At 49.6% G+C, this 27,691-nt stretch overlaps 1 protein-coding gene across 2 annotated transcripts in view; it reads left to right on the top strand.

Moving 5' to 3' along the window:
* Window positions 1-27,691, top strand: part of Trpc7 (transient receptor potential cation channel subfamily C member 7) — a 118,854-nt gene that overhangs the window by 89,047 nt on the left and 2,116 nt on the right. For both annotated transcript variants that reach the window (XM_057787631.1, XM_057787630.1), the window contains 5 exons: window positions 3,617-3,881; window positions 17,230-17,425; window positions 21,254-21,475; window positions 22,288-22,368; window positions 27,019-27,094. In XM_057787631.1, the coding sequence (XP_057643614.1) occupies window positions 3,617-3,881; window positions 17,230-17,425; window positions 21,254-21,475; window positions 22,288-22,368; window positions 27,019-27,094 (840 nt within the window). The remainder of the gene's footprint in view (window positions 1-3,616; window positions 3,882-17,229; window positions 17,426-21,253; window positions 21,476-22,287; window positions 22,369-27,018; window positions 27,095-27,691) is intronic.

Here is a 27,691-nt window from a genome sequence, read left to right as displayed (position 1 = left end):
CACTCAGGATAATTTTTTTTCTAGCTCCTTCCATTTATTTTCAAATTTCATTATTATGTTCTTTTAACAGCTGAGTAATACTCCCTTGTGTAAATCTATCACGTTTTCATTATCTATTCATCTGTTGAGGGACAGCTAGGCTGTTTCCAATTTCTGGCTACTATAAATAGAGCAGCAATGATTATGGTTGAGCAAGTGTCTCTGTGATTGGATGGAGCATCCTTTAGATAGATGCCCAAGAGTGGTATAGCTGGATCTTGAGGGAGATCAATTCTCAGTTTTCTGAGGAACCTCCACATTGAATTCCATAGTGGCTGTACAAGTTGACATTCCCACCAGCAATGGAGGAGTGTTCCTCTTGCCCCACATCCTTGTCATCATTGAGCTATCATTCATTTTATTGATCTTGGCTATTCTGACAAGTATAAGATGGAATCTCAAGGTAGCTTTGACTTGGATTTCCCTAATGACTAAGGATGTTGATCATTTCTTTAAGTGTTTCTCAGTCATTTGTGTTTCATCTTTTGAGAACTCCTTGCATGGTTGGATACCCCATTTTTTTTTTTTTTGAGATAAGGTTTCTCTGTCTGTGGCCCTGGATGTCCTGGAAGTCACTCTGTAGACCAGGCTGGCCTCAAACTCACAGTGATCCACTTGCCTCTGCCTCCCGAGTGCTGGGATTAAAGGTGTGTGCCACCACCATCACCAGGCTAAGTACCCCATTTTAATTGGATCATTTGTTTTCTTAATGCCCAATTGTTTTTAATTCTTTAAACATTTTAGGTATTTACTGTAGTTGGACTTTTCTGCCTCATCAGCCACCTCCCAAATAAACCACATGGAGATTTATTAATTATGATAGCTTGGCCAATAGCTTGGGCTTGTTTCTAACTAGCTCTTATAACTTAAGTTAGCCCATTTTTATTTATCTGTGTGCTGCCCTGAGGCTTGTTAACCTCATATACAGATTGTCCATCCTGTTTCCCTGCTTCCTCCATGTTTCCTCATGATTCTGCCCTTCTTCTTCCCAGCATCCAGTGTACCTGGAAATTCTGTCTAGCTATTGGCTGTTCAGCTTTTTATTAAACTAATCACAGTGACATAGCTTCACAGTGTAAAGGAATATTCCACAACAATTAACCCCCTATCAGATGCATAACTGGCAAAAATCTTTTTCCATTCTGTAGTCTGCTGCTTTGAACTGACCACATGATGCGAATGTGGCTTGTCTTACAGCCAGTGCTTCCTGGCCCCTGCTTCTGGCATTTGTTAATGTAACAAATCCAGATTTTTTTCTTGAATGGCTTATGATTCCTGCTCTATGCTGCTCAGGGAACGATGGACATACTCTTCTTAATGTAACGGTACAGGCTGCAGTATTGTCCCCGTGTGACTTCTGTTCCTTTGTGAATTGTGTCAGGTCAGCTAGCAGCACATTATTGTCCTTGCCTTTTCCGGTTCACCTTGGGCCCTTGGAAATATTCCGGAGCTCTTGCTGAGCGCCTGTGCCCCAGCTGCGGGCGCCGAGCTCCCTCTTGTGGAGAAACTAGCAATCGAGCCTCCTAACTAGTTCAGTATCAAAAAAAAGTAGGCCCCGGGGATATTTCAGGTTTTGAACAGACTTCTTTTCTGGTGGAAGCAGCTCCGAGATAAAAGCCTCTTTGTTTGAATCACACAGTGCAGCTTGTTTTATGCCCACGCATCAGGGTAGCCGACAAACCCATCCAGGCCGAATCGTCCACACCGGAAGTCCCGCCCCAGCCTTCAGGAACAGACAAAATCTAGCTAAGAGGAGATGCTGCAGCTGAGGTTGAAGATGATGCATTGTAGTTGACATTTTTTTAAAAAAATTCATTTCGGTGTCGGTTTGACGGGAGAATCCACTTCCTATTTCATAACACTCAAATGTGTTATTTATCCCTAGAGGGCAGCAACTGTTTAGAAAACACATACTTGGTTCTCTTGATCTGCCTTTCGTGGGCTTCTGAGTTCTGACCTTGGTGAGCATGTAGACTGTGTTAATGTATTCTAAGTGTAATTTGGAAAGTGCTGCATGAAACTCGGTGGCACAGCTTCACTTACTGAAGGTTTCTAGTCTAATTATTTAGCAGTCTAGCTCTGAAAATAAAGAATAAAATTCTTCCCCCTCCAGCTCCCTTGGGGTGCCAAAAATTACCGTGTAATATGCTTTCTATCTGCACTTACTGGCTCTGAAAAGGACCCCATACCCCCAAATCCAATCTTAAAAATGGCAATAGTAATATCTGCGCTACAGGGCTGTTGTGAAAATCACAGCTAATTTAGTGTGAGGGCTAATTTAAGTTTCTCAGTGTTTCTCATTTAAGCTTCATTCAGCAATTCTCAACAGGGATGCTGTTGGCTTTGTCAGCGGGGCAGTTTTCACCGTGTGGTGCAGTCTAGAATGTTCTGAGATGTTCGGCATCTAAGGGGTACTCCTACCCAGTCACTGTGACAAGCAGGCACCTTCCCAGGGGGGCGGTGCTGCCCTCACCTGAGACTCACTGTCCATCCTGACTCCTCGTAGGTAGCAGGTTTGCAAGGGATGCTGGTCCTTAGACTTAGGTCAGCAGAAGCACAGTAGGGGCCCAATGCAGGTTCACGCTGCTAGAGGATGCCTGTGAGGCAGCTCGGGCCCCAGGACTCTCCAGCACGGTTGTGGCAAATCCATGTGGATGGTCACCACCTCTAAGACCCTAGCTGAGTTAGGAAAAAAAAAAAAAAACCTGCCAGCACCCACCCACTTCCTCGGGGAAGCGGTGGAGAATAAGATTATGATCTCAGGCAAACCCTTCAGATTCCTGCTCCCCAGAGGAGCTTGTTTGTTTTGACTCACGGTTAGAAGTTTCTTCAATCACCTCACAGGCATTTCTCAGTGCCTGCTCTGTACCAGATTGTTCTGAGCATGTGTGACCTAAAGGCCACGGTCCATGAAGGCTCATGAGATTGTCTGTCATGGTCACATGGGGACAGCGCAGCTCAAGAAAGCCAATTGGACTGATCCTAGGCCCAATGCTCGTCCCCACTGCTTTGTTGGGCTTCCCCAGTGAGCGGCTCAACTGTGTGTGGAGGAGGGGACTTACTGGTGAACACTGTGGCAGCTGTTTTAATGGATGCACACAGGACAGACTCCATGGCAGCCTACAGGGGCAGAGGAATCCCATCCGGCCTGCAGGACTCATGGCACCTTCTGGAAAGAGATGATTCTAACAGAATCTTGAAGGTTGGGAATGAATCAGATCTGAAGTAAAGGACGCATGTTCCAGGCACATGAGCATCTTCTGTGTACTGGACTACCTCAGAGCAGAGATGACCCGAGAATGGCACATGCTTCTGCGTGGAGCCTAAAGGGTCTGGAGAGATGATGACTCAGCAGTTAAGAGCGCTTGCTTCAGAAGGACCCGAGTTCGGCTTCCAGCACCAAAGTCAGGTTGTTCACAACCACATGTACCCCCCAGTGGGAGGGTCCTGAAGCTCTCGAGTCTTCTCGGGAACCTGCACACAGAGACAATAAAAACAAATTTTTAGAGCTGCCTAACTGGGTGCTCTTCTGGAGCCCCTCCCCCACACATGAGTAACACAGACTGTTTTCTTCCAGCCAGGGACAAGTGGTGGCCTTCAGACCCCCAGATCATTTCCGAAGGGCTGTATGCCATAGCCGTCGTTCTCAGCTTCTCTCGGATTGCCTACATCCTGCCAGCCAACGAGAGCTTCGGGCCCTTGCAGATCTCCTTGGGAAGAACTGTGAAAGATATCTTCAAGTTTATGGTCATTTTTATCATGGTATTTGTGGCCTTCATGATCGGAATGTTCAACCTGTACTCCTACTACCGAGGTGCCAAGTACAACCCAGCGTTTACAACGTGAGTACCCAACACTCTTCCTCCATGAGCCCCCCCAGCCCAGGTTTCCTGGGGATTCTTGGGAACTTCTTGCTAGCAGCTTCTTGAAGAACTCAGGTTTCCTTGAGGATGATGTGAGTTCCATTCTAAATGGTTTAGGGTTTAGGTCCTGACTTTGCCACTATGTAGCTCTGGCTGGCCTGGAACTCCTGGTGTAGATGAGGCTGGCCTTGAACTCACAGAGCTCTGCCTGTCTCTGCCTCCTACTGCTGGTATTAAAGACATGCACCATCTCCAGCCATTTCTTTATTTTTAAAGTGGGAATGTATTAGTTGCTTCTTTGTTGCTATGATGAACACCACGACCAAAGCGACTTAAGGGAGAAACAGGGACGACTTAGGTTTACCGTTTCAAGTGGGGGTTCCACAGTGGCAGGAGAGGCACGCGGTAGGCAGATGGATCAGTAAACTAAGAGATCACATGTTCAGCCACACACATGAGGTGCAGGAAAAGAGTGGGCTGTGAATTCTCAAAGCCTGTCCCCAGGGATGTACCTCTTTAGCAAGGCTACACCACCTCCCCACACCGTGCCACCAACTGGGGATGAGCCTCTGAGGGGCATTTGTCTGCCAAACCACCACAAGGGGTGATAATAACAGTTCCTGCTTTGTGATAACAGTGTGAGGATTCAGTGGGATGGGGTAACCTGGAAAACATGCACTACATGGCTAGAGAGCCATGTATTTATCATGTGTGATTATTACAGCAATATACTTAACCTGTGTTACTTAGGAACAGCACCCGGAAAAAACCCTCACACCTCATGCTATTAGACCAGAGACTTATAATCCAGGAGAAGTGAGATGAGGAAGAGGGCGAGGAGGGTGAGAGAGAAATGAGAGCTGGGCAAGGTGAGCACAGGCTGCTACCCTGCATGCACCCTGAGCGTAGCAGAATTCTCCGGGGAGACAAGATGGAAGCACGCATCTCTGAATAGCTTACTGGAGAGACAAAGGGAACTTATCCGTCAGATCTCTCCCGCCTGCTGTCCCTCAGGAGTCAGATTCACTGACTCCTACACTTCCAGGGACTTGCTGAGGCCCAGGTCCGCAGCTGTCCACACCTGGCTGAGCACAGGGCAAGCTCTGCAGCTCCCTGCTCCTCTGCAGTCAGAGGGGAAGAGAGGCAGGGAAATGGCTGCTTCAGCTAGCCAGATGCAGGACAGCACAATGACTCCACACCCCACTGCACCCCTAAAAAGATAAGAAAAAGAGCTCATGCAGCCTGTGTGTGGATCCAAAACTCCTCCCCTCCGTGAGGAACAGTGGGGTCTCCTGGAGGCCACCAGTAGCACTCAGTAGCCCTGAGCCAAACTCATACCGTGACAGACGTTACTGGCTAATGTAATGTAATGACCACTAGCCAAGTCATCGGATGTATCTGAGCTTTTGTGTCCACATCTGTGTTGACACAAAAACCACAGCTCTCATTGTAAAGGAAACAAGAGATGGTTTATTCCAGAACCATTTTGAGTAATCATGGCCCAGGAATACAGATTTAGGTTACCACAAAGTCCATGTTTCTACATGGAAGCAGTTTCATGAAGTTGGATACTTTACATAACGATTGGGTACATCCGAGAGGCAGGTACAGTGAGATGGGCAAGGTTTCCTACAGGCTCTGGATGCTAAGCTTCCGGCTTGGCAGAAGCTGGTGGACTGCTAAGGTAATCAGTATTAAGAGGGATTTTTTTCTATTGCCACAAGATGTTTGTCCTGACACCTTGTGAAAAAGAGTGGCTGTTCTAGGCGGGGCTAGAACTAGCCCAAGATAAGGTAACCAGCTTTTGGACCTGCAGCATCCCAGGCTTGGCACAGAACTCAAATTCTATTCATCTGAGAAGTCTTTGCAGACTCAGCTTCTTTCCAGGAGTTCTCATCCACATCTGTAAAGAGGGAACAAGACTTGCCCATCTTACTCAGAAGTGCCTTCACCCTCCTCAGACAGCTGAGGTGTGTCAGGCAGGGTGTCTGGGCACACTGTCTCCAGTCAGTCTTTCTCCAGACCCATGATTTCTAGAACTTGCCATCGTCAAGCTCTGGCCAGAATCATGTTGCAGCTGGTCCCAAGAGGGCTAAGAACCCCCTGGACCATGTCCCCAGGAAGGCCTGGGTAGCCTGACATTTCAGTTCTCCAGCCTCTGGAAATGACTGTCCTCTGAGCAATCCCCACCTTGTAACAAGGCTGGCTGGCCCTGCTCCTGGAGAAATCACGCAGCAAGGAGAGATACCTGTATCTAAGAAAAAGTGGTTTGACCTCCATGCTGCTTACCTCAGGACTGGGTGGCACTGCCTCCTAAGCTGGGTAAACCCTGCACAGTGCTGAGTCCTGGGGGTGAAGTGTCCACAGAGAAGTCCCTGCCAGGCCCAGTGCTGAGGGTCAACAGAGGCCTGCATGCATGCAGGACCCAATGGTCAGAAAGACTAGATTTCCATCTGCTCTTAGCTGGGACTCACTGTAGCCTTGGGCAGGCTCTTACATCCCTGGGCCCTGGATTGCTGCAGCTCTGACAGAAGAGGTGTGAAGAAGGTCAGCCTCACAGGACCGTTGTTGGGGTCCAGATAGAATCCGGAAATCCAGTGCATAGAGCCTGCAGTGACTGGCAGTGACAGAGACGGCTGTGGGGACGGAGCCGGCACTGTAGGGCCACCTCTGGGCAGTGGTCTAGCTGGCAGACTGGCCTCCAGCACAGGATGTAGTCAGTCAGACTGGTTTATATTTCTCCAACACCCATTGAAGAAATGGAATAAGCCTGAACCACCCGAAAACAAATTCACTCTGAACACGCTGGGAGGGAGTGCGGAAGATTGGCGAGACTGGAGGAGGGCAGGACAGGACGTAAGGGCGTCTAACCAGCAGGCGCCACATTGTCGACAGATGTGGGAAGATGTCAGCCTAGCACAGGGCCATGCTCAGAACATTTACCCATCAAATGTCTTGCAAACAGAATGGGGAATGGACGGGAGAAATAAAGCCAGATTGAAGGTACCTAGTAGACCACTGGCCAGGCCATCCACAGTTTGGGCATCTGTGTTGACTTTGTCTGTTTGGCTGTTCTGGCAGCCCCTCTCCCCTCCCTGACCACGTCCACAGGGACCTGAGAGAGGCCGGACTCAGGGTGGGCCAGTCTAACCACAGTTCTCAGCTAAGTGCAGCGAAGCTAATCAATAGAGGGAGTTAGGGCAGGGTGCCTGAGCTCGTGTCCATGGGTCATGGAATCAGGATGAAAGGTAGGGTGGGGTGGGGAAGATAATAAATACACTCTGTGTGCCAGGCACCAGAGATGCCAGAGACCAAACCAACAATGACCCCAGACCTCTCAGGGTGGGGAGGAGGAGCGAACGGCACAGCAGACACAATGAGGAAAGGACAGGAACGCCTTCTCCTGAGCAGTTCCTGGAAGGGCATGTGTAGCTGCAAGTGGGTTTGACTGAATGGGAAAGCCGATAGAGTGATGAAGCAACATGAGGAAAGAATGGATTTTTGTAAATGTCACCGCTTACCTTTTGACTGCCTGCTGAAGCGTGTCGCCAAGAGATCAGCGCTGGCATTAAAAATGTCAGGAGGGAATAAAGGAGGCTGTGTTTGGGGACTCAAGGTTGCCTTAGTGTTGGTGTGCTGGTGCTGAAGTTAGACACCACTGGAGTGCAAAGCTGGGTCTTCCCTCTGCCCCGCCCCCAGCACACACACACACACACACACACACACACACCCCACAGGAAGTTCTTTCTGTAGATTCTGAAGTTGCAGGCTAAGACAGGGCTCCTCTCCTCTGTGCTTGTGGTCTTCCAAGCCACAGTCCTGTGGAAGGGCATTTGGGTTTGAACACACTGCAAGAGTCATCTCACCCTCGCTTTTGGACCTGGCCCCCAATTCCATGCCCTCTGTGTTCAGGGGAGGCTGGGCTCCCAACAGCTGCTCAGGGGGTCACTTCAGAAGGCAGCTTGTTAAGATCCTGCCCAGAGCCTTCTCACGGGAGCTCACCCTGGGGTAAGGGTCAATGCAGCTTGCAGAGCCAATGAGAATGTATGACGTACATTCTGAGAGTACTGGGAAGAAAAGATAAAGTGGGGTTTCCTATGGACTGCAGCCCCCAGCCCTCAACCAAACACTGTTCAGATTCCCAGGGTACTCGAGTTCTGAATCAAGGACCACTCACCCTTCCCCCTGATTCCCATTTCCTCCACCCAGCAGACCTCAGGTGAGGGACTGGAAGAATGTGGGAAGGTTGAGTGGGTCCATCTTCAGGTATGAACAAGGACCCAGCATCTTAGCTGAGACCGGCAGTCCTCAGATGACATCAGGATCCCAGGGGCAGTGGCTAAATTTCAGGTTTCCAGGAGCCTGCCTCTTGGTATCTAATCCGGTAGAGCAGGCCCAGAACACTGTACGAACTAAGTCTGCCCCTCCCTGGAGAACAGACTGCTCATGGACACAGGGATGGGGGCAGTCATGGTCTTCAGGGGTGGTCAGTAGTGAGTCTCACTGCTGCAGGGGATGGCTCTGCACCTCTGCCTGTGTGGTCGGCCCTGTGTGGCTCAGCAGTCAGTGGTGAGTCTCACTGCTCCAGGGGATAGCTCTGCACCTCTGCCTGTGTGGCCAGCCCTGTGTGGCTCAGCAGGCCACAGGACAAAACAAATGAAAACCTGTGAAAGTTCCTTTTGCTGGGAGGAAGAGAAATTAACTGAGGGGGACCTGGGATATGAATGAGATCAGAATGTGTCACACACGGATAAAGTATCAATAATTTTTTTAAAGAGCCACTGGGATTTTCATACATGATTAGGTCACAGGGTTTTGGGTTTTGTTTTTAGTGTGAATCTAAGTTGGGGGTGGCTTAAGAGGACCTGCGTTCCGTGCCCAGACCTGCATAAAAGAGCTGAGTGAGATGATGAACTTACGAACCCAGAGGTAGGGAAGCACAGACAGGAGGATCCCTGCGGCTCCCCAACAGCCATGCTAGCCCAATCCATGAGCCCAGGTTGGTGAGAGACCCTGCTTCCAAAACCAAGGTCAGCAGCTCCTGAGAAATAGCACCCAGGGTATCCTCTGGCCTCCACACCCATGCACACACCTGTAGCTGCACAGACATGGACATGCGCACATACAGCCACTCACATGTGGATCTCATCCAGCATTATCAGCACACCAATGCAACAGGTACCACCTGTGCTCTTCCTTTCTAAGTGGAGTGTCTGCTCGACTGCGCATCTGCCTGGTAGCTCAGACCACACAGGCAGCTTCTCAGCACAGGGAGCAGAAGGCCCAGATCCAGCAGGAGTGAGGCAGGAGTCAGATCCCAGGAGCATTCCCAAGCTCTCTGCCTTCCACTCCAGAACCAAGGGTTCTCTAGGTCTCGGGGGCTTTACAGAAGCGCTTCTGTGGCAGGGCCTCCTAAGAGGGAGAAACAAGCATGTGTGTGCACAGCTGGGGCCTGTTGGACATGACAGACAGCGTGCCTGCGGGCAACTGGTAATCTGTAAACCACCCCTGTTAACAACTGGGGATGTCCAGAAAGGAGGACAGGGACTTTGAGACCAGTCGTGTGCTCCTTGAGTCTCAGAGTAGCCAAACCGTGGATGTGGAAGGCGAGAGGAACCCGCCTGAGAGCACACCTCCTTCACAAAACCCAGGCTGGAATCACAGGGATTTGCTGTCCTTGGGGTTGTATAGTTGGTTACATCATGGAAGTCAACAAACTTAGGCCTGCTTTTTGCCAATTTGTTTTATAGTCAACTTTGCTGAAATTCATGAATTCCACAAAGCAAAGACGTTCTGCTTGAAGAGTAAATGGGAATGTTGACATCCTGGCACTCCTGTTACAGAGTTAGAAAATCAGAGACTAAAGGGCTCTGCTCACACATGAAATTCTACTGGAAGAGACTGCAGAGGAGATAATGTGCCCTCCTTATATGATGACACATGGATTAATGAAAATGCATCCTGGGCACTGGACATTTAGTCATTGTAGGAACATCACAGAATGTACTGGCACAAACAGATAGCAGAGCCTCCTACTTGCCTAGGCTGTATGTCACCACCAACAGATTCGTCATTATGCAGCGTATGACCAGACAAATGCTCAGATAGGAGGGGCTAGAACCATGAGTGACTCAGGGCAGACGCAAAGGGCTCTCTCACACAATACATAAAGGCTCACTCTCTCCCCAGTAGGTAGCTTGGCTCCTTCCACTTAACCCTGATCAGAGAAAAAAAAAATTAAAAAAAAAAAATGACTGTAGCCAGCCTTTTCTCTAGGCTCCGTGGAAAGACCATCACAGCATATTCATCTAATCAAAAACAAGTCTTTAGCTAACATTGGTCTCTCTCCCCAGGAATTACTTTTAATGGAATAACTTTAGAAGCGCTGGGCAAAATTAGAAGCTCTTGTTTTCCATGATAGCTTGAGAAATTTCCACACTCCTTAATGGGAGAATTCCTGTGTCCCACCTCGGCCCAGGAGCAGAAGGTACAGACACACTGCCTCCCAGTGGGTGCATCCTGCAATCCCGGGGGGCACTGGGCAGATGAAGGGGACCCTGCAGGCTACCACATGTGTCCCCCACACCTGGAGACCACGGCCCACTCGGCCTGAGCTGAGTCTCGTGGACTCTGGCTCCTTTTGGAGACCATAAGAGACAGGAATGAGAAATGCCTCAAGCAGTTCATGAAAGACCGATGCCAATTTAAATAAAAGGAGGTGCTGGACTTCCCCAAGGCCAAAGTGAAGACTAAAATGCTCATGAACAACTGATGCACACTGAACTGTTTTGTGCACCTCACAAACATTGTGTTAATTCACAGCAACCTTATGAACTATAGACTTATTTCCCCATCTTATGGCTAGGAAGAAAGAGATCCAGAGAGCCTGTGTTACTAGGCTCACCTGGGCTCAGAACCTGCCCTCCTCTGAAGGCAGTAACAGCAAGGCCAGTGAACAGGAAGTCAAAACACACAGCACAGATTCATCCGTTCTCTCGTAAACACACCTTCAGTCCCTGGAGTTCCTTCTGCTCAGCCAGATAGATGTCACCCACCCCAAGATAGACTTCTTTTTTCTGGGTTTTCTAATCCCAACTCCTTATTAAGGCCCAAGATAGAACCACGAGGTGATTCAGAGGCAGAGGCGGGAACTCTGGGGCAGAGCACTCAGCAGGAACACTTTTCCTTGGACATTTGACTATCACCCTCACCATCCTCAAGCCTCGGGATCGTTTTGGGTTCCTGAGATCCGGGTGTTAAGGGAACGGCTTCCTACAAGGGTTTTCTCCATGCCAGGCGTCTTCCTCCATCATCTGTGGGGATGGCAAGCGGGTATTACTCCCTGGCAGAACTTAATAGGGCACAGCTATTGTCTTTATGTGAAGAACAGCCCTCTGATCTGATCCTCTTGCTTAATGTTAGCCTGCAAGCTGCACATTTGGGTAGGTAACTGAACCGAACTGAGCTGTTGCGGGGAGGGTCTGTGGCATTCTGAAGAAGCAGCAATTTTCATAATGATTGCCCTAAACTGTCGCCTTGTTGATCAGTTTGTTCTCTGAGGCGCGTGCACGCTGCCTCTTCAGGGCTGCCTCTTCAGGAAGCCTGTTATTAAAGCCTCGTTATCCAGGCGAGACAGACCTGGTGGAGAACTGATTACCTTGTCCCGGCTTTCTGCGTGACAGATCAGCCCCAACCTTCCCACGCACGCTCCCGCCCAGGGAGACAAGGGTGAATCATGGTCTATTCAGTGCCTCTCACAGGCTCTCGCTGCTTCCACTTGCTAAGAGTACCTTCTCATGCTATGGTGGCCTATTGACGAAATTCTGTCTCTCCCACTGCCAGCCAAGGCAGGTCGGGCTGGAGGAGCCAGAGGGATAATTTGCATAAAGTCAAGCTTCTGTAGTGATCTGGCCCATAGGAAGGGAAACAGGGCCTGTTCAGGAAAATCAGTAATCCCTCCACGAGTCACGTCATTCAATGGGCCGAGGCTTCTGAGCTGATGGGGCTGTGTGTGCTGCCAGCCCTCATAGAAGCACGCAGCAGCATCTGGCTTACAGCTTGACAGCATTCTCGCTAGCACCGTCTAGATTTCTTTCAGAGATCAACAAACCAGAAAATGAATCAAAAGAATAGCAGCCATTCGGGTGCTCTTACTATGCATGTTATGGGAATTGTTCTTTTAATCTTCCTAGCAACTGAGCAGCAATACAGCGCCGTTCTGTCCATTTCATAGTTGAGTAAACTGAGCCCCAACAGGCTTTGTAACATATTTAAACATGCACCAATCGAGAATGAGTATCGGGGAGGTTCGGACCCAGACATGCATCTCTCCTTTCCCCCCCACCTATCACTGTGAAGATTTCTGTGACACAGTTGAGGAACTCTGGCAAACTTCACAACCACTGGGGGAGAGGAGGCTGGGGAGCCAGCAGCTGCCATCCTTGACAACAAGGAACCCCAGATGTGGCCAATAGGGGCTTTTGTAAGAGGCTTTGTGGTAAAGATCAATTAAGTCAGTCCCAGGGGTTTCTTTCTGAAAGGCAGCTCCAGATGTTGATGGTGATGAGAACAGACTTTTGGCCTCCTGTCCTGGGTCTTGTGGGTCCTGCAAACTCTAGGCAATGATCCAGGCACAAGGGCCCAAACCTACAAGGCCAGTGCTCAGGGGGGCTGAGGAAGAAGGATAGCTGTGAGTTCAAGGCCAGGCTAGGAGAGTCCTGAGACCTTACCTCTATTAATCAGATAAGCAGATAAATGGTGGGTGGTGATTTAGGTACTGTCCTTCCACAGAACCTTAGGGCTAGCTCAAGGGCCCAAGAGCTACGCCCTTGGGATCAGTGATGTTTTACTGGCTTGGTTCTAAGCCACTTTCTTTCTAAGAACATATGTAGGCTTCCAAGGTGTCGGTAACAAAAATCTTTCCCCATGGAGGGCAGTGAGACTGAGTTCCTTTATTTTATTCCTGCCACACCCTGGACTAGAAGATACTAACCTGGCATCTCACACTGAATGTACATCTTGCCAGCACACACATCCCTTTCTTTCTTAGCGTGTCTGTTGTTTCCATACTGATTCCTAGAAGTGCTTGTGTGTGTGTGCGCGCGCGCGCAGCATTGGGAGGTGGGGCCAGTAGGGTCAAGTTCAAGGCCGCCAGCTTCGGCAACACACTGAGTTCAAAGCCAGCCTAGGCTCTAAGAGACTGTCCCCAGGACATCATTTATTGTTGGCTGTATGGTTTGAATTTAGATACCCCCACCCACAGGCCCATGTGTCTGTGTAGGTCGGTTACGGGACCTTTAGGAGATGGAGACTGGTTGGAGGAGCTGGGCTGCTAGAGGCAGGCTTTATCTGTTATAGTCTGGCCCCGGCCTTTATCTGAGCCCCCACCTGCTTCCTGACCACAGAGACTGGAGCAAACAACCTCATTCTCCTGCCACCCAGTGTTTCCACCATGATATCATCTCAAACAGTGAGTCCTACTTTAAGGGGCTTCTCATCGGGCCTTTGGTCAGACGAACAGAGAAGGTTCTGGTTGCATTGACTGACGTTGCAGACTCAAGCCCTTCTCCCACTCATCTCTGACTCACTAGGTGTTTTGACATTTGGGAGCTAATGTCTTTATAATTGGATCTCTCGATGTTTGTATTCATAGTTTCTGAAACTCTCCGCAAGCAAAGATCATCTAGTAAATTCTCAACAACATCATATGCTAGTTTCAGTCATAGGAATTTTTTCAAATTTTAACTTTTCCATTCCACTCAGAACTTGCCTATTCAGACTGTGTCAGTCTAGGTAAAATATGGTGCCTCTCACAGCTTAGCCTAGATAATCCGCAATAAATCAGCCAGTGAGGCCTGACCTTCAATAATAATGGCAAACCCTGGTCTATTCCAGTGAGAACACTGAATGCCCCTATGGAGCAGACTGGGTCCAGATACAAAGCCCAGGAGCTGACTGGGGCTCTAACATCCCGGATGGTCAGTGCCCACCTTTTCTGTTGCTTCAGCTCATCTTGCCTCACACAAAGAGAAGATGGAGCCACAGACTTTGACGAAGACCCTTCTCAGCCAGTCAGGAGTAAGGGCTACTCCTCTGGAGAGGAGACTTTCATTCTGGCAATCCCTGAGAGTCTGGACCTCTTGTAATTACACTCTAGAGATGAAGCTAAGTGGAAGTTCAGAGGTCAATCTTTTCACTGTAGAGGGGATGTCAAACACACTGGGTTGGAGTCAGGGTGAGCACTGAGCTGTCACTTTAAGGACCACACTGTGAACACACTCACCAACAGACCACACTGTGAACATGCTCACCAACAGACCACACTGTGAACACACTCACCAACAGACCACACTGTGAACACACTCACCAACAGACCACACTGTGAACATGCTCACCAACAGACCACACTGTGAACACACTCACCAACAGACCACACTGTGAACACACTCACCAACAGACCACACTGTGAACATGGTCACCAACAGACCACACTGTGAACACACTCACCAACAGACCACACTGTGAACACGCTCACCAACAGACCACACTGTGAACACACTCACCAACAGACCACACTGTGAACACACTCACCAACAGACCACACTGTGAACACACTCACCAACAGACCACACTGTGAACACACTCACCAACAGACCACACTGTGAACACACTCACCAACAGACCACACTGTGAACACACTCACCAACAGACCACACTGTGAACATGCTCACCAACAGACCACACTGTGAACACACTCACCAACAGACCACACTGTGAACATGCTCACCAACAGACCACACTGTGAACACACTCACCAACAGACCACACAATGAACACACTCACCAACAGACCACACTGTGAACACACTCACCAACAGACCACACTGTGAACACACTCACCAACAGACCACACAATGAACGCACTCACCAATAGACCTCACTGTAGACACACTCACCAGAACATAGTCTTCTAGATGGGCCACTCTGCTTCCTCTGGTTACAGACAGACCACCCAGATGAAGGAGCTGGGACTAGATGAGGGCTCAGAGGTGGACTTCATAGTGATAAACCGTACATGCTGGATCTGAGCCGTCTTCCCTAACTGGAATGTAGATTGTTTGTGCTGCGTGTGCTCCATGTGGTTCATTGGTGTCAGCCGGGGACCTGTTGCCAGGGTAAAGAACAGAAAGTGAGTCTGGGTGAAACCTCTCACTGTCACAAACGTTAGCCACGGTTTCTGTCGTTCAGGACGAGTGCGCAGTCCTGGGTCAGAACCGATTGCCCGGTGTGTTGGCACTCTCCATCGTGCCCCGTGAGAGGGATCAGCTGTGCAAGGGATGAAGTGCTGCTAGTGCCTTCCAATTTAGGATCTGGGGCTCATCCATTGTGCGGGACTCTCTAGGCCGTTGTTCCTTTCCATAGAGAGAGAATAGAGTAATTCCTTCATAACGGTACTCAGTGAATCCTCACACACAGTGACGCCATGTTCACACAGAATGGACTTGACATCTTGTATAAGGAAACCATGTTCCCTAATGACAGGAGCATTGGGGCCCAGAGTTCTCAGAGATGTCTCTGTATCCAGTCTTCACTTCAGAGCCTGCTATTGAGCCAGTTATAGTGCTGCACGCCTTTAACCCCAGCCCTCTGGAGGCAGAAGCACAGGCAAGCAGATCTGGTTCAGTTCAAGGCCAACCTGATCTACACAGTGAATTCCAGGCCAGCCAAGACTACACAGTGAGACCCTGTCTCCAAACGAAACAAGAAACTGCTACTGAATTCCGATTAAACATTGCAAACTCACAGCTTGGAAGGGAATAAAAGACAAGCAACAGCAAGACAAACTCACATCGGATACCAGCCTCTCCGGCTCTGGGATGCACAGGGAATTAGCCACACTGCTGGCTGTGCACCCTAAACCCCACCCCACACACATAGACACCCCCATAGTCTCACATACAAGGGAGCTGTAAATTCATGCAAGGCAAGAGTGGATTTTTTTTGTCCTAATTTGGGAAACTAGCATTTTTGTACATTTTCTCAAATAAATTTCAATGCCTAAGAAACACTGGTGGAGGGTGGAGTGAGCTGAGTTAATCCTGGTCATTTGTGGGTGAGTGTTGAAAATCTAAAATGTTAAAAGAGGAAAAAAAGAAGAGTCCTATCTTATAAAGGCAGTGAAACCAGATGCAAACTGAAGAGTTGAACTTTATGTCCCTAATACAAGTGTATTCTAAACCATCCAATCACAATCTAGCTTTCTTTTGGATTCTATGTAATAATATGTGGAGTCATAGCCAGAAGGTTAGGACTGTGGAATGTGCTTGGGGATTGAAACCACTGTATTTAAAACGTCAAAGGGTCAAAGCGTAGTCTACTGAAGGCCAGGTCTTCCCTGGACCCTCGGAACATGCGTGGCTCTCAGCAGCTGTGATACCTGCAGAATCAGAACAGTGTGGACATTGCCCTCAGCCTCTTTTCTAACCGTCTCAGTTAGGGATTTTATTGCAGTGAAGAAACACCAGGACCACAACTCTTACTGAAAACATTTAACTGGGGTGAGCTGCTTCCAGTTTCAGGGGCTCAGTCCATCATCATCATGTGGGGAGCATGGCGACATGCAGGCAGACATGGTGCTGGAGAGGTAGCTGAGTCCTACATCTTACAGGCAACAGGAAGTCAACTGAAACACTGGGTGGTATCCTGAGCACAGGAAACTTCAAAGCCCACCCCACAATGGCACACGCCATACTCCAACAAAGCCACACCTAATAGTGCACTCCCTATGAAAGGGAGTCAGCTACATTCAGACTGCCATACCAGCCCACCCTGGTTTATAGGTCTTTATTTATTGACTGGCCTCAGGTAATAAATGGAGATAAACATGAGCCTGCCACCAAGTATCATGAGGCCCAAAGCGTGGGGCAGCAATGCCAGCTCAGTCTGTTGGACACGGTCATGGCCAGGCTGTATAGCCTGAGAAGAGCTGTCCACTGAAGGAACAGTGAGCCTTCTTGAGGGGCAAGGGCAAACGTTTGCCCCGTGTTTAATTTTAGATGTCTGATTAATTACAGCCAGATAAAAACTGTGTCTCAGCCAGGAGCCCCAGCGAAACTGAATTTTATTTAGAAGGAAAAAATTGCCGTGTAAGAGTCTTTCCGTGTCTTCTTAGAAATCTGAGTATTTCAGTATTTCAGAATGTGGGCATCAGCAGCCCACCACAGCGCAACTCCAGGGGACCATTAAAGCCAGGTAATGGAAGGGCAGCTTTCATTTTAAAACTGTAAACCAGTCCAGGACTCATGAAAGAACTGTCTGTTTCCTTGTAGAGTTGAAGAGAGCTTTAAGACCTTGTTTTGGTCCATATTTGGCTTGTCTGAGGTGATCTCGGTGGTGCTGAAATACGACCACAAATTCATCGAGAACATTGGCTACGTGCTCTACGGCGTTTATAACGTCACCATGGTAGTTGTGCTACTCAACATGCTGATAGCCATGATCAATAACTCCTATCAGGAAATCGAGGTAAGCCAGCTCAGCGCTCTCCCTCCCTTGGCCAATCGCAGCACTTGGGCTAAGACAGCAGACACGCCTGTTGTCTCACACGCGCAGCTAAGACAGTAACAGGCCTTCTTTCTGGACCATACTGGAAGTTCCCTGTCCGTCTGCCACATGGCCCTGCTACCACCACCACGTGGGAGGGCCCAGTGGGAGCAGAAGGAGCCAGGAGTATGCACCACTCAGAGAGGACCTGTTTCCCTTCTGCCTGACTGTGCTTCTTATGAAGAGCCTACTGTGTGCCGAGTCTGTGTTGAGCACTGGTAAGACAGCGATGCTACTGTTAAGTCCCCACCACCAAGGAGCACATAGGCCAATAAGGAAAAACAGATGGCTCTGTGGGTAAAGTGCTTGCCTAGCAAGTCTGAGGCCCTGAGTCTGGATCCCCAGAACCTGTGTAAAAAGCTAGGCATGGTGGCATAGGCAGGTAATCCCAGCTCTGGGAAGCAGAAACAGCAGAATCTTGGGAGCTCTCAGGCCAGCCAGCCTAGCCAGTCAGTGAGCTCCAGCTTCAGTGAGAGACCTTATCCCCCAAGTATGGTGGAGAGTGGTGGAGATGGATCCCCAACATAAATTATGGCCTCTAGATGCAAACACGTACATGTGCACACTCATATATCCATTCATGCACATCCCCTACATATATACACATGCAAAAGCAAACAAACACAACAGGTAAAAGCTGGTGAGATGGCTCGGCAGGTAAAGGTACTCGCTATAGAGTCCTGACGACCTGAGTTTAACCCTCAGAACCAACATAAAAGCGGGAAGAAAAAAAACCACTGCACAACATCGTCTTGACCTCCACATATGCACCGCAGCCCATGCATTCCCACACCACACACACACACATAGCAATAAATAATTCTTTAGTCCCTTGACCTCCACATGTGCACCGCAGCACATGCATTCCCACACCACACACACACACAGTAATAAATAATTCTTTAGTCTTAAAAGGACAGGCAAGGCAATCATCAAATCTCCATGCTCTGGGGTCAAACACAGCCGGGCACAGAAGATGCAAAACAAAGGAGGAGAGACTGACAGGAAGCTTGGGGCCATTAAAGATGAATTCTTCTTTGCCAGAAAGATAAAGGCTGTGGAAGCGGCAGTGGTAGAGCATTCACCCGGCACGTGCAAGGCCTTGGATGTGATCCCCAGTGAGGTGCAGAGGAGGCAGAAAGGAGATAATTCTAAATAATGAAGTTGGGGATACAGCTCAGTGGTAGCATGTGCCTGGCAAAGTCATAGTCCAGTCCACAGCTCTGCAAAGAAACAAAAGGTACGAACAGATCCTTTATTAGGATCTAACATACATAAGCCGTGGTTTAGTCTTATTTAGAACATCAGGAAAGTGAAAGCAACACAAATGAGCAATAATAGGAATCAAGGTAAATTGATTGTGACGAATCTGAACACAGGGATATCGTTTAGCTTAGTGGAAAAGAAAAGGAAAGCATGGTGGCGATGGGCAGCAAGGCGGCTCAGCAGGTAAAGGAGCTGCTGCCAAGCCTGATGACCTGAGTTCAATCCCAGCATTGCATGGCAGAAAGGGAGAACTGACTTCCGCAAGTTGTTCTCTGACTCCACACATGCGCCATGGCATGTGCGCACCAGACACCTATGTACACACAATAATAGATACGTGCAGTGCATGTCTTAAAGATCAGTGCTCCTGCATGTCATTCCAGCACACAGCAGCCAAACAGGAACATGGCAAGACTAAGTCTTAGAAGCAGACAAACACAAACAAAAAAGATGGGCAGTTTTAGCTAAACTACGGCAGTGAAGCCCCCAAGCCTTGCTGTTAAGAGGAAGGCAGAGGCAACTTGCAGAATGATATAAATAGTGCATTCTTCTCCTGTGGAAGAGGGGATGCAGGGGAGTGTGAGTTCGTCCCCCTTTGTCACTGCATGTGTGTTTGGGAAAGAAAAAACTTCTCAAGGAAGCCATAGGCTCAGTGATTAAGAGCGGGTACCGCTCCTGCAGGGTCCGGGAGTTCAGTTCCCAGCACCCATCTTCCAGCATCTGTTGGTACTTGCACTTACATGTGCACATAGTCCCACCCTACACACACACACATGCACACACACACATACACATGTGTGCACGCGTGTTTTTTAAGAGGGGAAAAAAAGGAAAGGCCCCTCTGGGATACCTGACTCTTACCAAGTAGAATTGAGGGAAGGAGGTGATGAACAGGGTCCCTTTCAATTTATACCTTTTTATGCTTTCTAAGTTAGAAGAAAATCACTCAGATATTATTAAATAAAAAAATGCAAGTTAAATTTCTCCTGATATTATCCAAATCTCTTATTTCTACGATGATACAAATGCATACATCCAGGGGAAATAGTAGAAAAGGGTTGGCAAGGATGGGCCACGGTCTTTCTGTGTGGCAAGGATTTGGAAGGAGGCTCAAGCGGGGCCTTTCTCATTTGCTGGTTAACCCTGTGCTTAAATGATAAGAAATGATTATTTCCATGGTTCTCACATAGAAAAGCAAAGAAGTTATTTAATATGCTTTTCATTTAAATTTAAAAAAAAAGTAAAATCAAGACTGTGTGGCTTAAACACCAGGCATTTATTGCCTCGAATTTCCTAGGGGCTAAAAGATCTAAAAGTTTGGGTAGATAGTTCCCTGTGAGGCTGCCCTTCTTGGCATACACACAGCAACCTTCCAGCTGTGTCCTTACATGACTTTTCTACTGGTCCTGCTTGATTGGGAACCTGCCCTTAGATCCTCATTTAACCTCGAGCACCTTTTAAAACGGTTCTGTCTGCAAATACGGTCCCATCCCAGAGGCGGGTAATTATTACGCTGTCTTCATTTGTAAAAGAGACAACTGAGGGCCAGAATGGCTAAGTGGGATACCATAGTTTCACAGCTGGTAAAGACCATGACCAGGATTCTTACCGGTATGCCAGTCTTCTTCTCGTTTCCAGTCTCCCTGTTACACCAGGGTGATGCCCTCCTCACCAAGCTTGTAGTCTCCAAGATTCATCCATTGTGTCCCAGCGTACATGTGGGGCCTTAGTGGTAGAAAGCAAAGGGCGCCTGCGATTCATGGACTTAGAGCCTAGTGGTCCGTCCCAGCCGACTATAGGTGCATCCTCGCCGGGCTCACAGTGCCTTGGGGTGTAGCCACTGCCTGTGCAAACAAGCGTGTACTTGACACCTGCTTCCGGACAACATGGAGGAGGCAAGCGCTACCACACTCTATGGAGTCACAAGCTCAAGCCGCATCGTTAGTGAGAGGTTTTGAAACCAGATACGGATGATTCTACACCCCATTGCCTCAGGCTTATAGTACATTTCTGAGGGACTCTCCTTTAGGAGATGACTAACTCGATGTGAAGTCAGCGGGCAGAAGGCTGAAACTGCAGTGAAGACAGTTAGTTCTTAGGAGCTGCCACGGGGGTGGGGGGGACGGACACTGGTGAAGGCGCTGGTGGGGGAGGGGCATATCATGGCTGGGGTGTGGGGGCACTGGCGAAGACGCCGGTGGAGTGGAGGAGGGGTTTTTCCACCATGAACACTGAGGCAGGTAAAGAGTGTTAAAAAGTGCTGCCTGCACATGGTCTTAGAGATGCTCCTGGCCTGCGCCATCGCAGATGGGGTACACACCCACAGCACACCTGGCCTGCGCCATCACAGATGGGGGTACACACCCACAGCACACCAGTGCTGTCCAGCGAGCCGCTCACACACTGTAGACTTGACCCTGTTCACACCCCGCTCAGACGTTAAGCTGTGGCCCCCAGTGTGTGACTGATTCCCTTGTTCCACAGGAAGATGCAGACGTGGAGTGGAAATTCGCTCGAGCGAAGCTCTGGCTTTCTTACTTCGATGAAGGAAGGACTCTACCCGCTCCCTTTAACCTAGTGCCGAGCCCTAAATCCTTCTATTATCTCATAATGAGAATCAAGATGTGCCTCATAAAGCTCTGCAAATCTAAGGCCAAAAGCTGTGAAAACGACCTGGAAATGGGCATGCTGAACTCCAAATTCAGGGTAGGTAGCATCTGGTCGTAGGGGAGGGGGAAGTGTGGGTGGGGCCGTGTGTTTGACTCTTCCTTCCAGCAGCCACCCCTGGCACAAAGCCAGCCAGCCAGCATAGGTGCTACAAGGAGCCACCCAGGCACCTCAGCAAAGCGCCACCCAGCAGAATGTCCCCAAGTCCCTTAGAGATGCTTTCAGTTCAGCAAGCTGCCTGCTGCCTGGAGAGACACAACCCCAGCAGAAGGGAACCCCTGCAACAGTGGTCCCCAACCCTCCTAACGCTGCGACCCTTTACACAGGTCCTCATGCTGTGGTGACCCCCAGCCATAAATCATTTCATTGCTACTTCATAACTGTAATTTTTCTACTGCTGTGAATTGTAATGTAAATGTCTGATGTGCAGACGTTCTATGTGGCCCTGTGAAAGAGTTATTTGACCCCTGCCCCCAGGGTCTCAGCCCACAGGTTGAGAACCTCTGCTCCAGAGCATTGGAAGCAGATGGTTTTCTACAGAAAGCAGCCAGAGGCTGATCTGAGGACAGAGTTCCCTGTGCCTCCTCCCACCTCTGTGCTCTGTGTTTATTGGAGCAAAAACTCTGAGCAGGTCTAGAAGAAAGACACAAAGCCCAGGGCTTCCTAGACCAAAAGGGCCAGCAACAGTCATTCACTCTGACAACCCTACAGAAACTCAGTTCCCAGGAGCAACAGTCTAGGAAGTCAAACCATTTCCAACCCTTTCCCAGAAGGTTCCCTACTGACCACCTCTGTGTCCAGATATTAATTACCCTGCCGTGTGTGTATGCATCTTTCTTTCTTTGATTTAGAAGGCCCGCTACCAGGCTGGCATGAGGAATTCTGAAAACCTGACATCAAACAATACTTTCAGCAAACCCACCAGATACCAGGTAAATACCCCTCCTTACCTACGTGTGGGCAGAAGTAGACTGAATCCGCTTAGGTGAATTCAGTCATGTGGCTGTGGGAACACAGATCACAGCTTCCTTCAGAGTGCCTGCTGTGTGCCAGTACTGTGTCATCTGCTGGGGATGCCGACAGGGCTCCTACCCCGGTGGCACCTCCAGGCTTAGGGGGAGAGACAAATAATAAACACATAGGTAGCATACTGTATCAAACTGATAGAAATCCCAAGAAATAACCAATAAGGTTAAAACTAGAGAAAACCAGGAAGGTCTGGCTGGGGTGGGAGTGTGGGGGTGGGGGTGGAGCATCTTCATGGAGAGAAGAGTTGGCCAAGACCTCAGCCAGGTAAAGGAGACAGCCATGGGGCCTTACTGGTAAAGGTGGAGAATCACAAAGGTCTCAAGCTGCAGGGGAGAACAGAAGATACGGTCAGAAGGAAGGCAGAGCCCTACCTTTCTCTCAGGATGGCAGTAGTAGCCCATGTTCTCTAAGGTCCAGGAGGGGAGGGTAACTTGGCAGGGGGCAGACATGATTACACTGTATTCAGCACCAGTGACCAGGCAGATACCAGCAGGAGGAGGCACGGTGCCTGTCGTTCGGATCTAAGGGATGGCTATTTCTGTTGGGCTGTGTGAGTGGGCAGTGGGGCAGAGCTCATACAGTGCACAGCACTGGACCTGATGAGGGGTGGAGACAAGGGAAGGAGGAGCACCTCCATGACTCCCAGTGTGCCCTCAGTGGCCAGGCGGATGTCAGGATCACCACTGACCCTGTCAGCCTACAGAGATGCTTGCTACAGAACTTTGGGGGAGCCCTCTAATGTGTGCAGTCCCCATATGCCTTCTGGAAACCAGGACTGCCTCCGCTCCAGTGATGAATGGCGACTATTGTTTAGCTGTTGGAACACACGGGGAGTTCTCTCCCTGCCTCCCACTCCTGGCAATGAGCGGGTTCACCCTTGTCCATAATTTCTTCTGGCTGTAATATGATGTTTTCCTGGGTATCACTTTGGGCTGAGGTGAGAAGGGGACATGTCCCTGGTGCCACCTTCCCACGGGGCATGGCTACAGACCTGGCGTCTTCCGGACACAGGCCTCTGGTTGAATCTCCTCGCCCGGGTTTCAGCAGCCAGCTGCACACTGGAGAGGATTTAATTGTTCAATTAAGAAATAGCTCATCCTTGAAAACACTTAAGTCTTAACAGATGACATGAGCTCAAAATTGGCAATGGGCAAATCTTGAAATTAATCGTGCACAGAATCAAGACTGCCCCGTTTGGTCAGCTTTGAGCTGTTTCACAGGCTAAATCCTCTGCCAGGGGAGGGTTCCCATTTCTCAGCTTCTCGGAGGAGAGCACAGATTTTGTGTGTCACAGAACAGATAGCAACTCCTAATAGAAACCCCTGATCTTGGACAGATCCAGCTACTGAGATAAAGGAAGAATGATTGCCTGCGACTGTCCTGCACCCAGATGAATGGCAATCAACCTCACAGCTGTCCCTGTCTGCCTACCCGCACCACAATCTCAGGCCTCCTGCCTTAGATCTCCCAGAAACCCCTGCTGTGATGTTTGCAGCCTCAGGCTAGGGATGACCTTGGGAAGCTTTGCTCACTGTTATTTTTGTCATCTTGGAGAAAAGCTCCAGGCTACTTACTCAAGTAGTCCTCACCAGAAAAGCAGAAAAGCGGGAAGGCACTGGGAATGGGGGCTGAGGGACGGCAGTGGGCCTGAGAACACCCTGCTTTTTGTGCCTGGTTACTCTGGACCAGCTGGGCTCTGTGTCTAGGTATCTTTCTGAGCTAGTCATCTATTCAGGATCTAAATTAGTCTTGAGATGACCCCAGAGGTCATGGAGAAGCAGTCTGGACACTAGTGGTGTCCTTTCCCCCCAGATGCCAGCAAATTTTACAGATTACAGAACTAATTCTCCTTGGCTGAGGCCTCACAGCTGGTGGTGACCCAGCTGATTCTCTGGGCCCTTCTCTCTCACCACAACACACCACCCAGGCTCTGGCCTGTCATTCTGGTGCTTCCCTAGAGTCCCCTCAGCCCCTGCCTTGCTGGGGCTTGGTGGTCTCTAGTAGGGTATCTGTCAAAACCCCCAAGCCCAAGGTGAGGATGTGGACTGGGAGGGGCCTGGATCAGTGTCCTTTTGCCAGCTGCAACGCACAAAGCAAAGGTGGATTTGAGGGTGACCTGAGGCTGTTTTCCTGCTTTGGGGCCCACGGGGGACCTTCCAGGCTGCGTACTTCTGACGCACAACCATTTGATGGGCAGGGAACCTGCAGCCTCCAGTCCATCGCCCCTCCCCTGCCTTCCCCAGAGCAACCAGCTCACTGTGAGCACGTCTGTTGACCTTGTAAACTGTGGTCATCTGCAGAAATCCTGTGAAATCACAGACAGGGCACGCTTTCCTCTGTCATAGGGTCCCTGGGCCTGGCTCCCTCTGTCTCTTCCTAGGGAGTCCCCTGGTGGGCAGAATTCTCTGTTTTAATCTTCTCAGCCCTTTTGCTTTGTGAGGTGGGAAAAGGCGGTTCCGGCAGACTGGAGCAGCCACCTGGAGTCTGGCTTACTAGCTCCCTCAGCACTGGCTGCTTGGTTAGTTAGGTCTTTTCCAGCCTGGCTCCCATGCCCAAGGGCCCAAACAATGGACTAGAATCAGGACATGGATGAGAGGGCCTAAGTGCACTCCTCTGAGAGCTGAGTTTCTAGAGAGATTGAGTGAGCTCACTTTTTGTAAATAAGACTGACACACTATGGTCTGTAAGGTGTAGCATACATGACTGAGTTGCTTCTGCTTCGTCCTCCTCTTCCTCCTCCAAGAAGATGCACATGAACTGGATCTCACCAATTCAAAACATAGCTTGGCAGGCATGTGCTAGAGTGTCATAAGTATAGCCCTTGGGATAATTTTAGAGGACTCAGTTTAATCGTGTGGCCTAATCCAGAGCTCAGTGGATACTAACTACTAACTAGGCAGGACTGTGGTAGCTGCTGCACCCACAAAGAGGTGTCATTCACACTCACCCATTTCTTTCAGGCTCTGCCTTGTCCTCTTGCATCATGAACAGCTAGACTCCTTCACTCAGGAGACCGGAAGTGGAGAAACCATTGACTTGTTTCACTGAGACAGGCTCTCACTGTCCAGGCCTGGAGCTGGCAACTAACTTTAACTTGCTCACCCTTTCTCTCGGATTGGCCTAAAAATGTGCAGCAGACGAATGTTCTTAATTCCTTAGAATAAAAGGTGCAGAGATTAACTGACATTCTCTTCTGGGAGAACCAGTTAAGGGTAGTTTTTATTTTTGTGTTTGTTTGGTTTGTTTCTCCTCTGAAGGTACCAAGTAGTGGGTATACACTCCTGTGATGTAGATAACCTGCTTCCTGGACTAGAAGAATGTCCCAGAGAAAAGGCTGGGCCTCACTTCAGACACTGCTGTGTTAATACCACCATGTGAGGACAAACAGGGCATCTTGCTAATGAGCTGTTCCCAGCACCCAAACCATGGAGCCATGGGGAAGGGGGGCCCACAGGCTCCAGCAAAGGAGGACTCACTGGCCTAAGCTCACCCGGGCCATGGGTGAAAGAAACTTAGCTCAGGACATGAAAAATCTTTGGACTGCAGTCTGGAGACATCTCCTTGGCTAGGCAGTCCCAGCTGAGGGCATGAGGAGAACCATCAGCTGACAGGAAATTCGTTGATGCCTCTAGCACTGTGCATGCCATTCAACCTATTTCTCTGTGGTGAGGGAGAACTTAGGACTTAACCCAGGTCCACTGCAGGTTAATCTCTGAACTCTCAAAGATGCTGCCGCGTCCTCCTGATTCTGGGTATGAGCAGGTGAATGGGCCACTGGCCAGAGCAGCATGGCTCTGGGTGTGGCTAGGTAAACAGGCCACTGGCCAGGGCAACAGCAGCAGGGAACCCTGGCCCTCTTCCATGCTGCTCATCTCGCAAGAGTCAAAAATCTCAGCTCTCCAAATATTTTTAAACTCTGTGATTTCATAGGAACCCTGGAACAGCTAGCTGGCAAAACCCAAAGTTCAGCTCCTCGGGGCTTCCTGACACTTGGCACTATTCTTGGTGTCCCTCAGTGTGGTTCAAGCTTTGTTCAGTAAGGAATACTTACCTGCTGTTGGGAAGCTGGGGCCAAAGTCCCTGCTGCACCGTTACTGGGGGTACTGGGTCAGACCTGGGGGTGTCTGGAGAAGTCTCTCCATCACGGCCCAGAGGCCAGCCGAGAGTGAGGTTGACAGACGCTGTCGACTTCCTCTGCTTGGTCCTGGCCACTGCCGTTTTCTGCACACTGCCACCTCTTAAGGGCTGCAATTACCTGAGCTGACCTGCTAAGATTTCCCAGCATTCCCTGTCTGGCCAGGGCTAAAGTGGGCTTAGGCCTCACGCAGAGCCATGTATTCAAGGTTCCCTCTCTCCTTGGCTTCTCCTGTTCTCACCTCCTGGGGAGTATGGAAGCTAAGCAGAGTTCTGCCAGGCCCTCCATCCACCAGGCAGAGCACCCTGGGAGAGAGGCACCAGCCTGCTAGCGCTCTGTGCTGCCTCCTGGGGTGCAAGAGAGGAGCAGCCCTTGCTGGCTGCCCCGCCCCTGAGCCCGCCTGTGCTTCTCTTTTCAGAAAATCATGAAACGGCTCATAAAGAGATATGTGCTGAAGGCCCAGGTGGACAGAGAAAACGATGAGGTCAATGAAGGTACGTGGGGGCCCCCGAGGCAATTTCATTCAGATTCCGAAGGTCAGGGGTCAAGCATGGTTCTCTCGGGGCTGAAACTGTGGTGGTGTTGGGGTTCTGTGTCTTTTCTTGGGGACTCTTTGCTCTCCAGTGTGAGCAGATGCTCACCATGAAGTGGGGATACCAAGGTCTTCATTTCCCCGCTGCAGCAGCTCCACCCTGGGGTCTCCATACTTGACCCACCTCTCAGAGTCTTCACCCTGTCTCACCACCAACTGCCACCTCTATCCTGACCCGCCTCCATCTTACCTCCTCTTCTAAAAACACCTTGATTAGATTGGCTCCTGGACCATCCAGGGGACTCTCCGAAAGCCAGCTGGTTAGCACATGATTCCACATGTCACCTTAGTTCCTGTTCACTGTGTGACATGACTCACCCTCAGCCCAACCACCAGTGATGACAGTGTGGACATGATGGAGGTGTGGGACATTAGTCTGCCACTCACAGTGATGGCTTCCTCAGTTGGCTTCCAGCACCTTGAATTCAGGAGAGCCTAGGCACCCACCATTCATGTCCTCCTATGTGGGCATGTATACAAAACCCCATTTCCAGAATCT

This window comes from Chionomys nivalis, chromosome 13 (genome assembly GCF_950005125.1).
Source record: "Chionomys nivalis chromosome 13, mChiNiv1.1, whole genome shotgun sequence".
Lineage (NCBI taxonomy): Eukaryota > Metazoa > Chordata > Mammalia > Rodentia > Cricetidae > Chionomys > Chionomys nivalis.
Note: the sequence above shows the minus strand (reverse complement) of the source record. Positions and strands in the feature narration are given on the sequence as shown.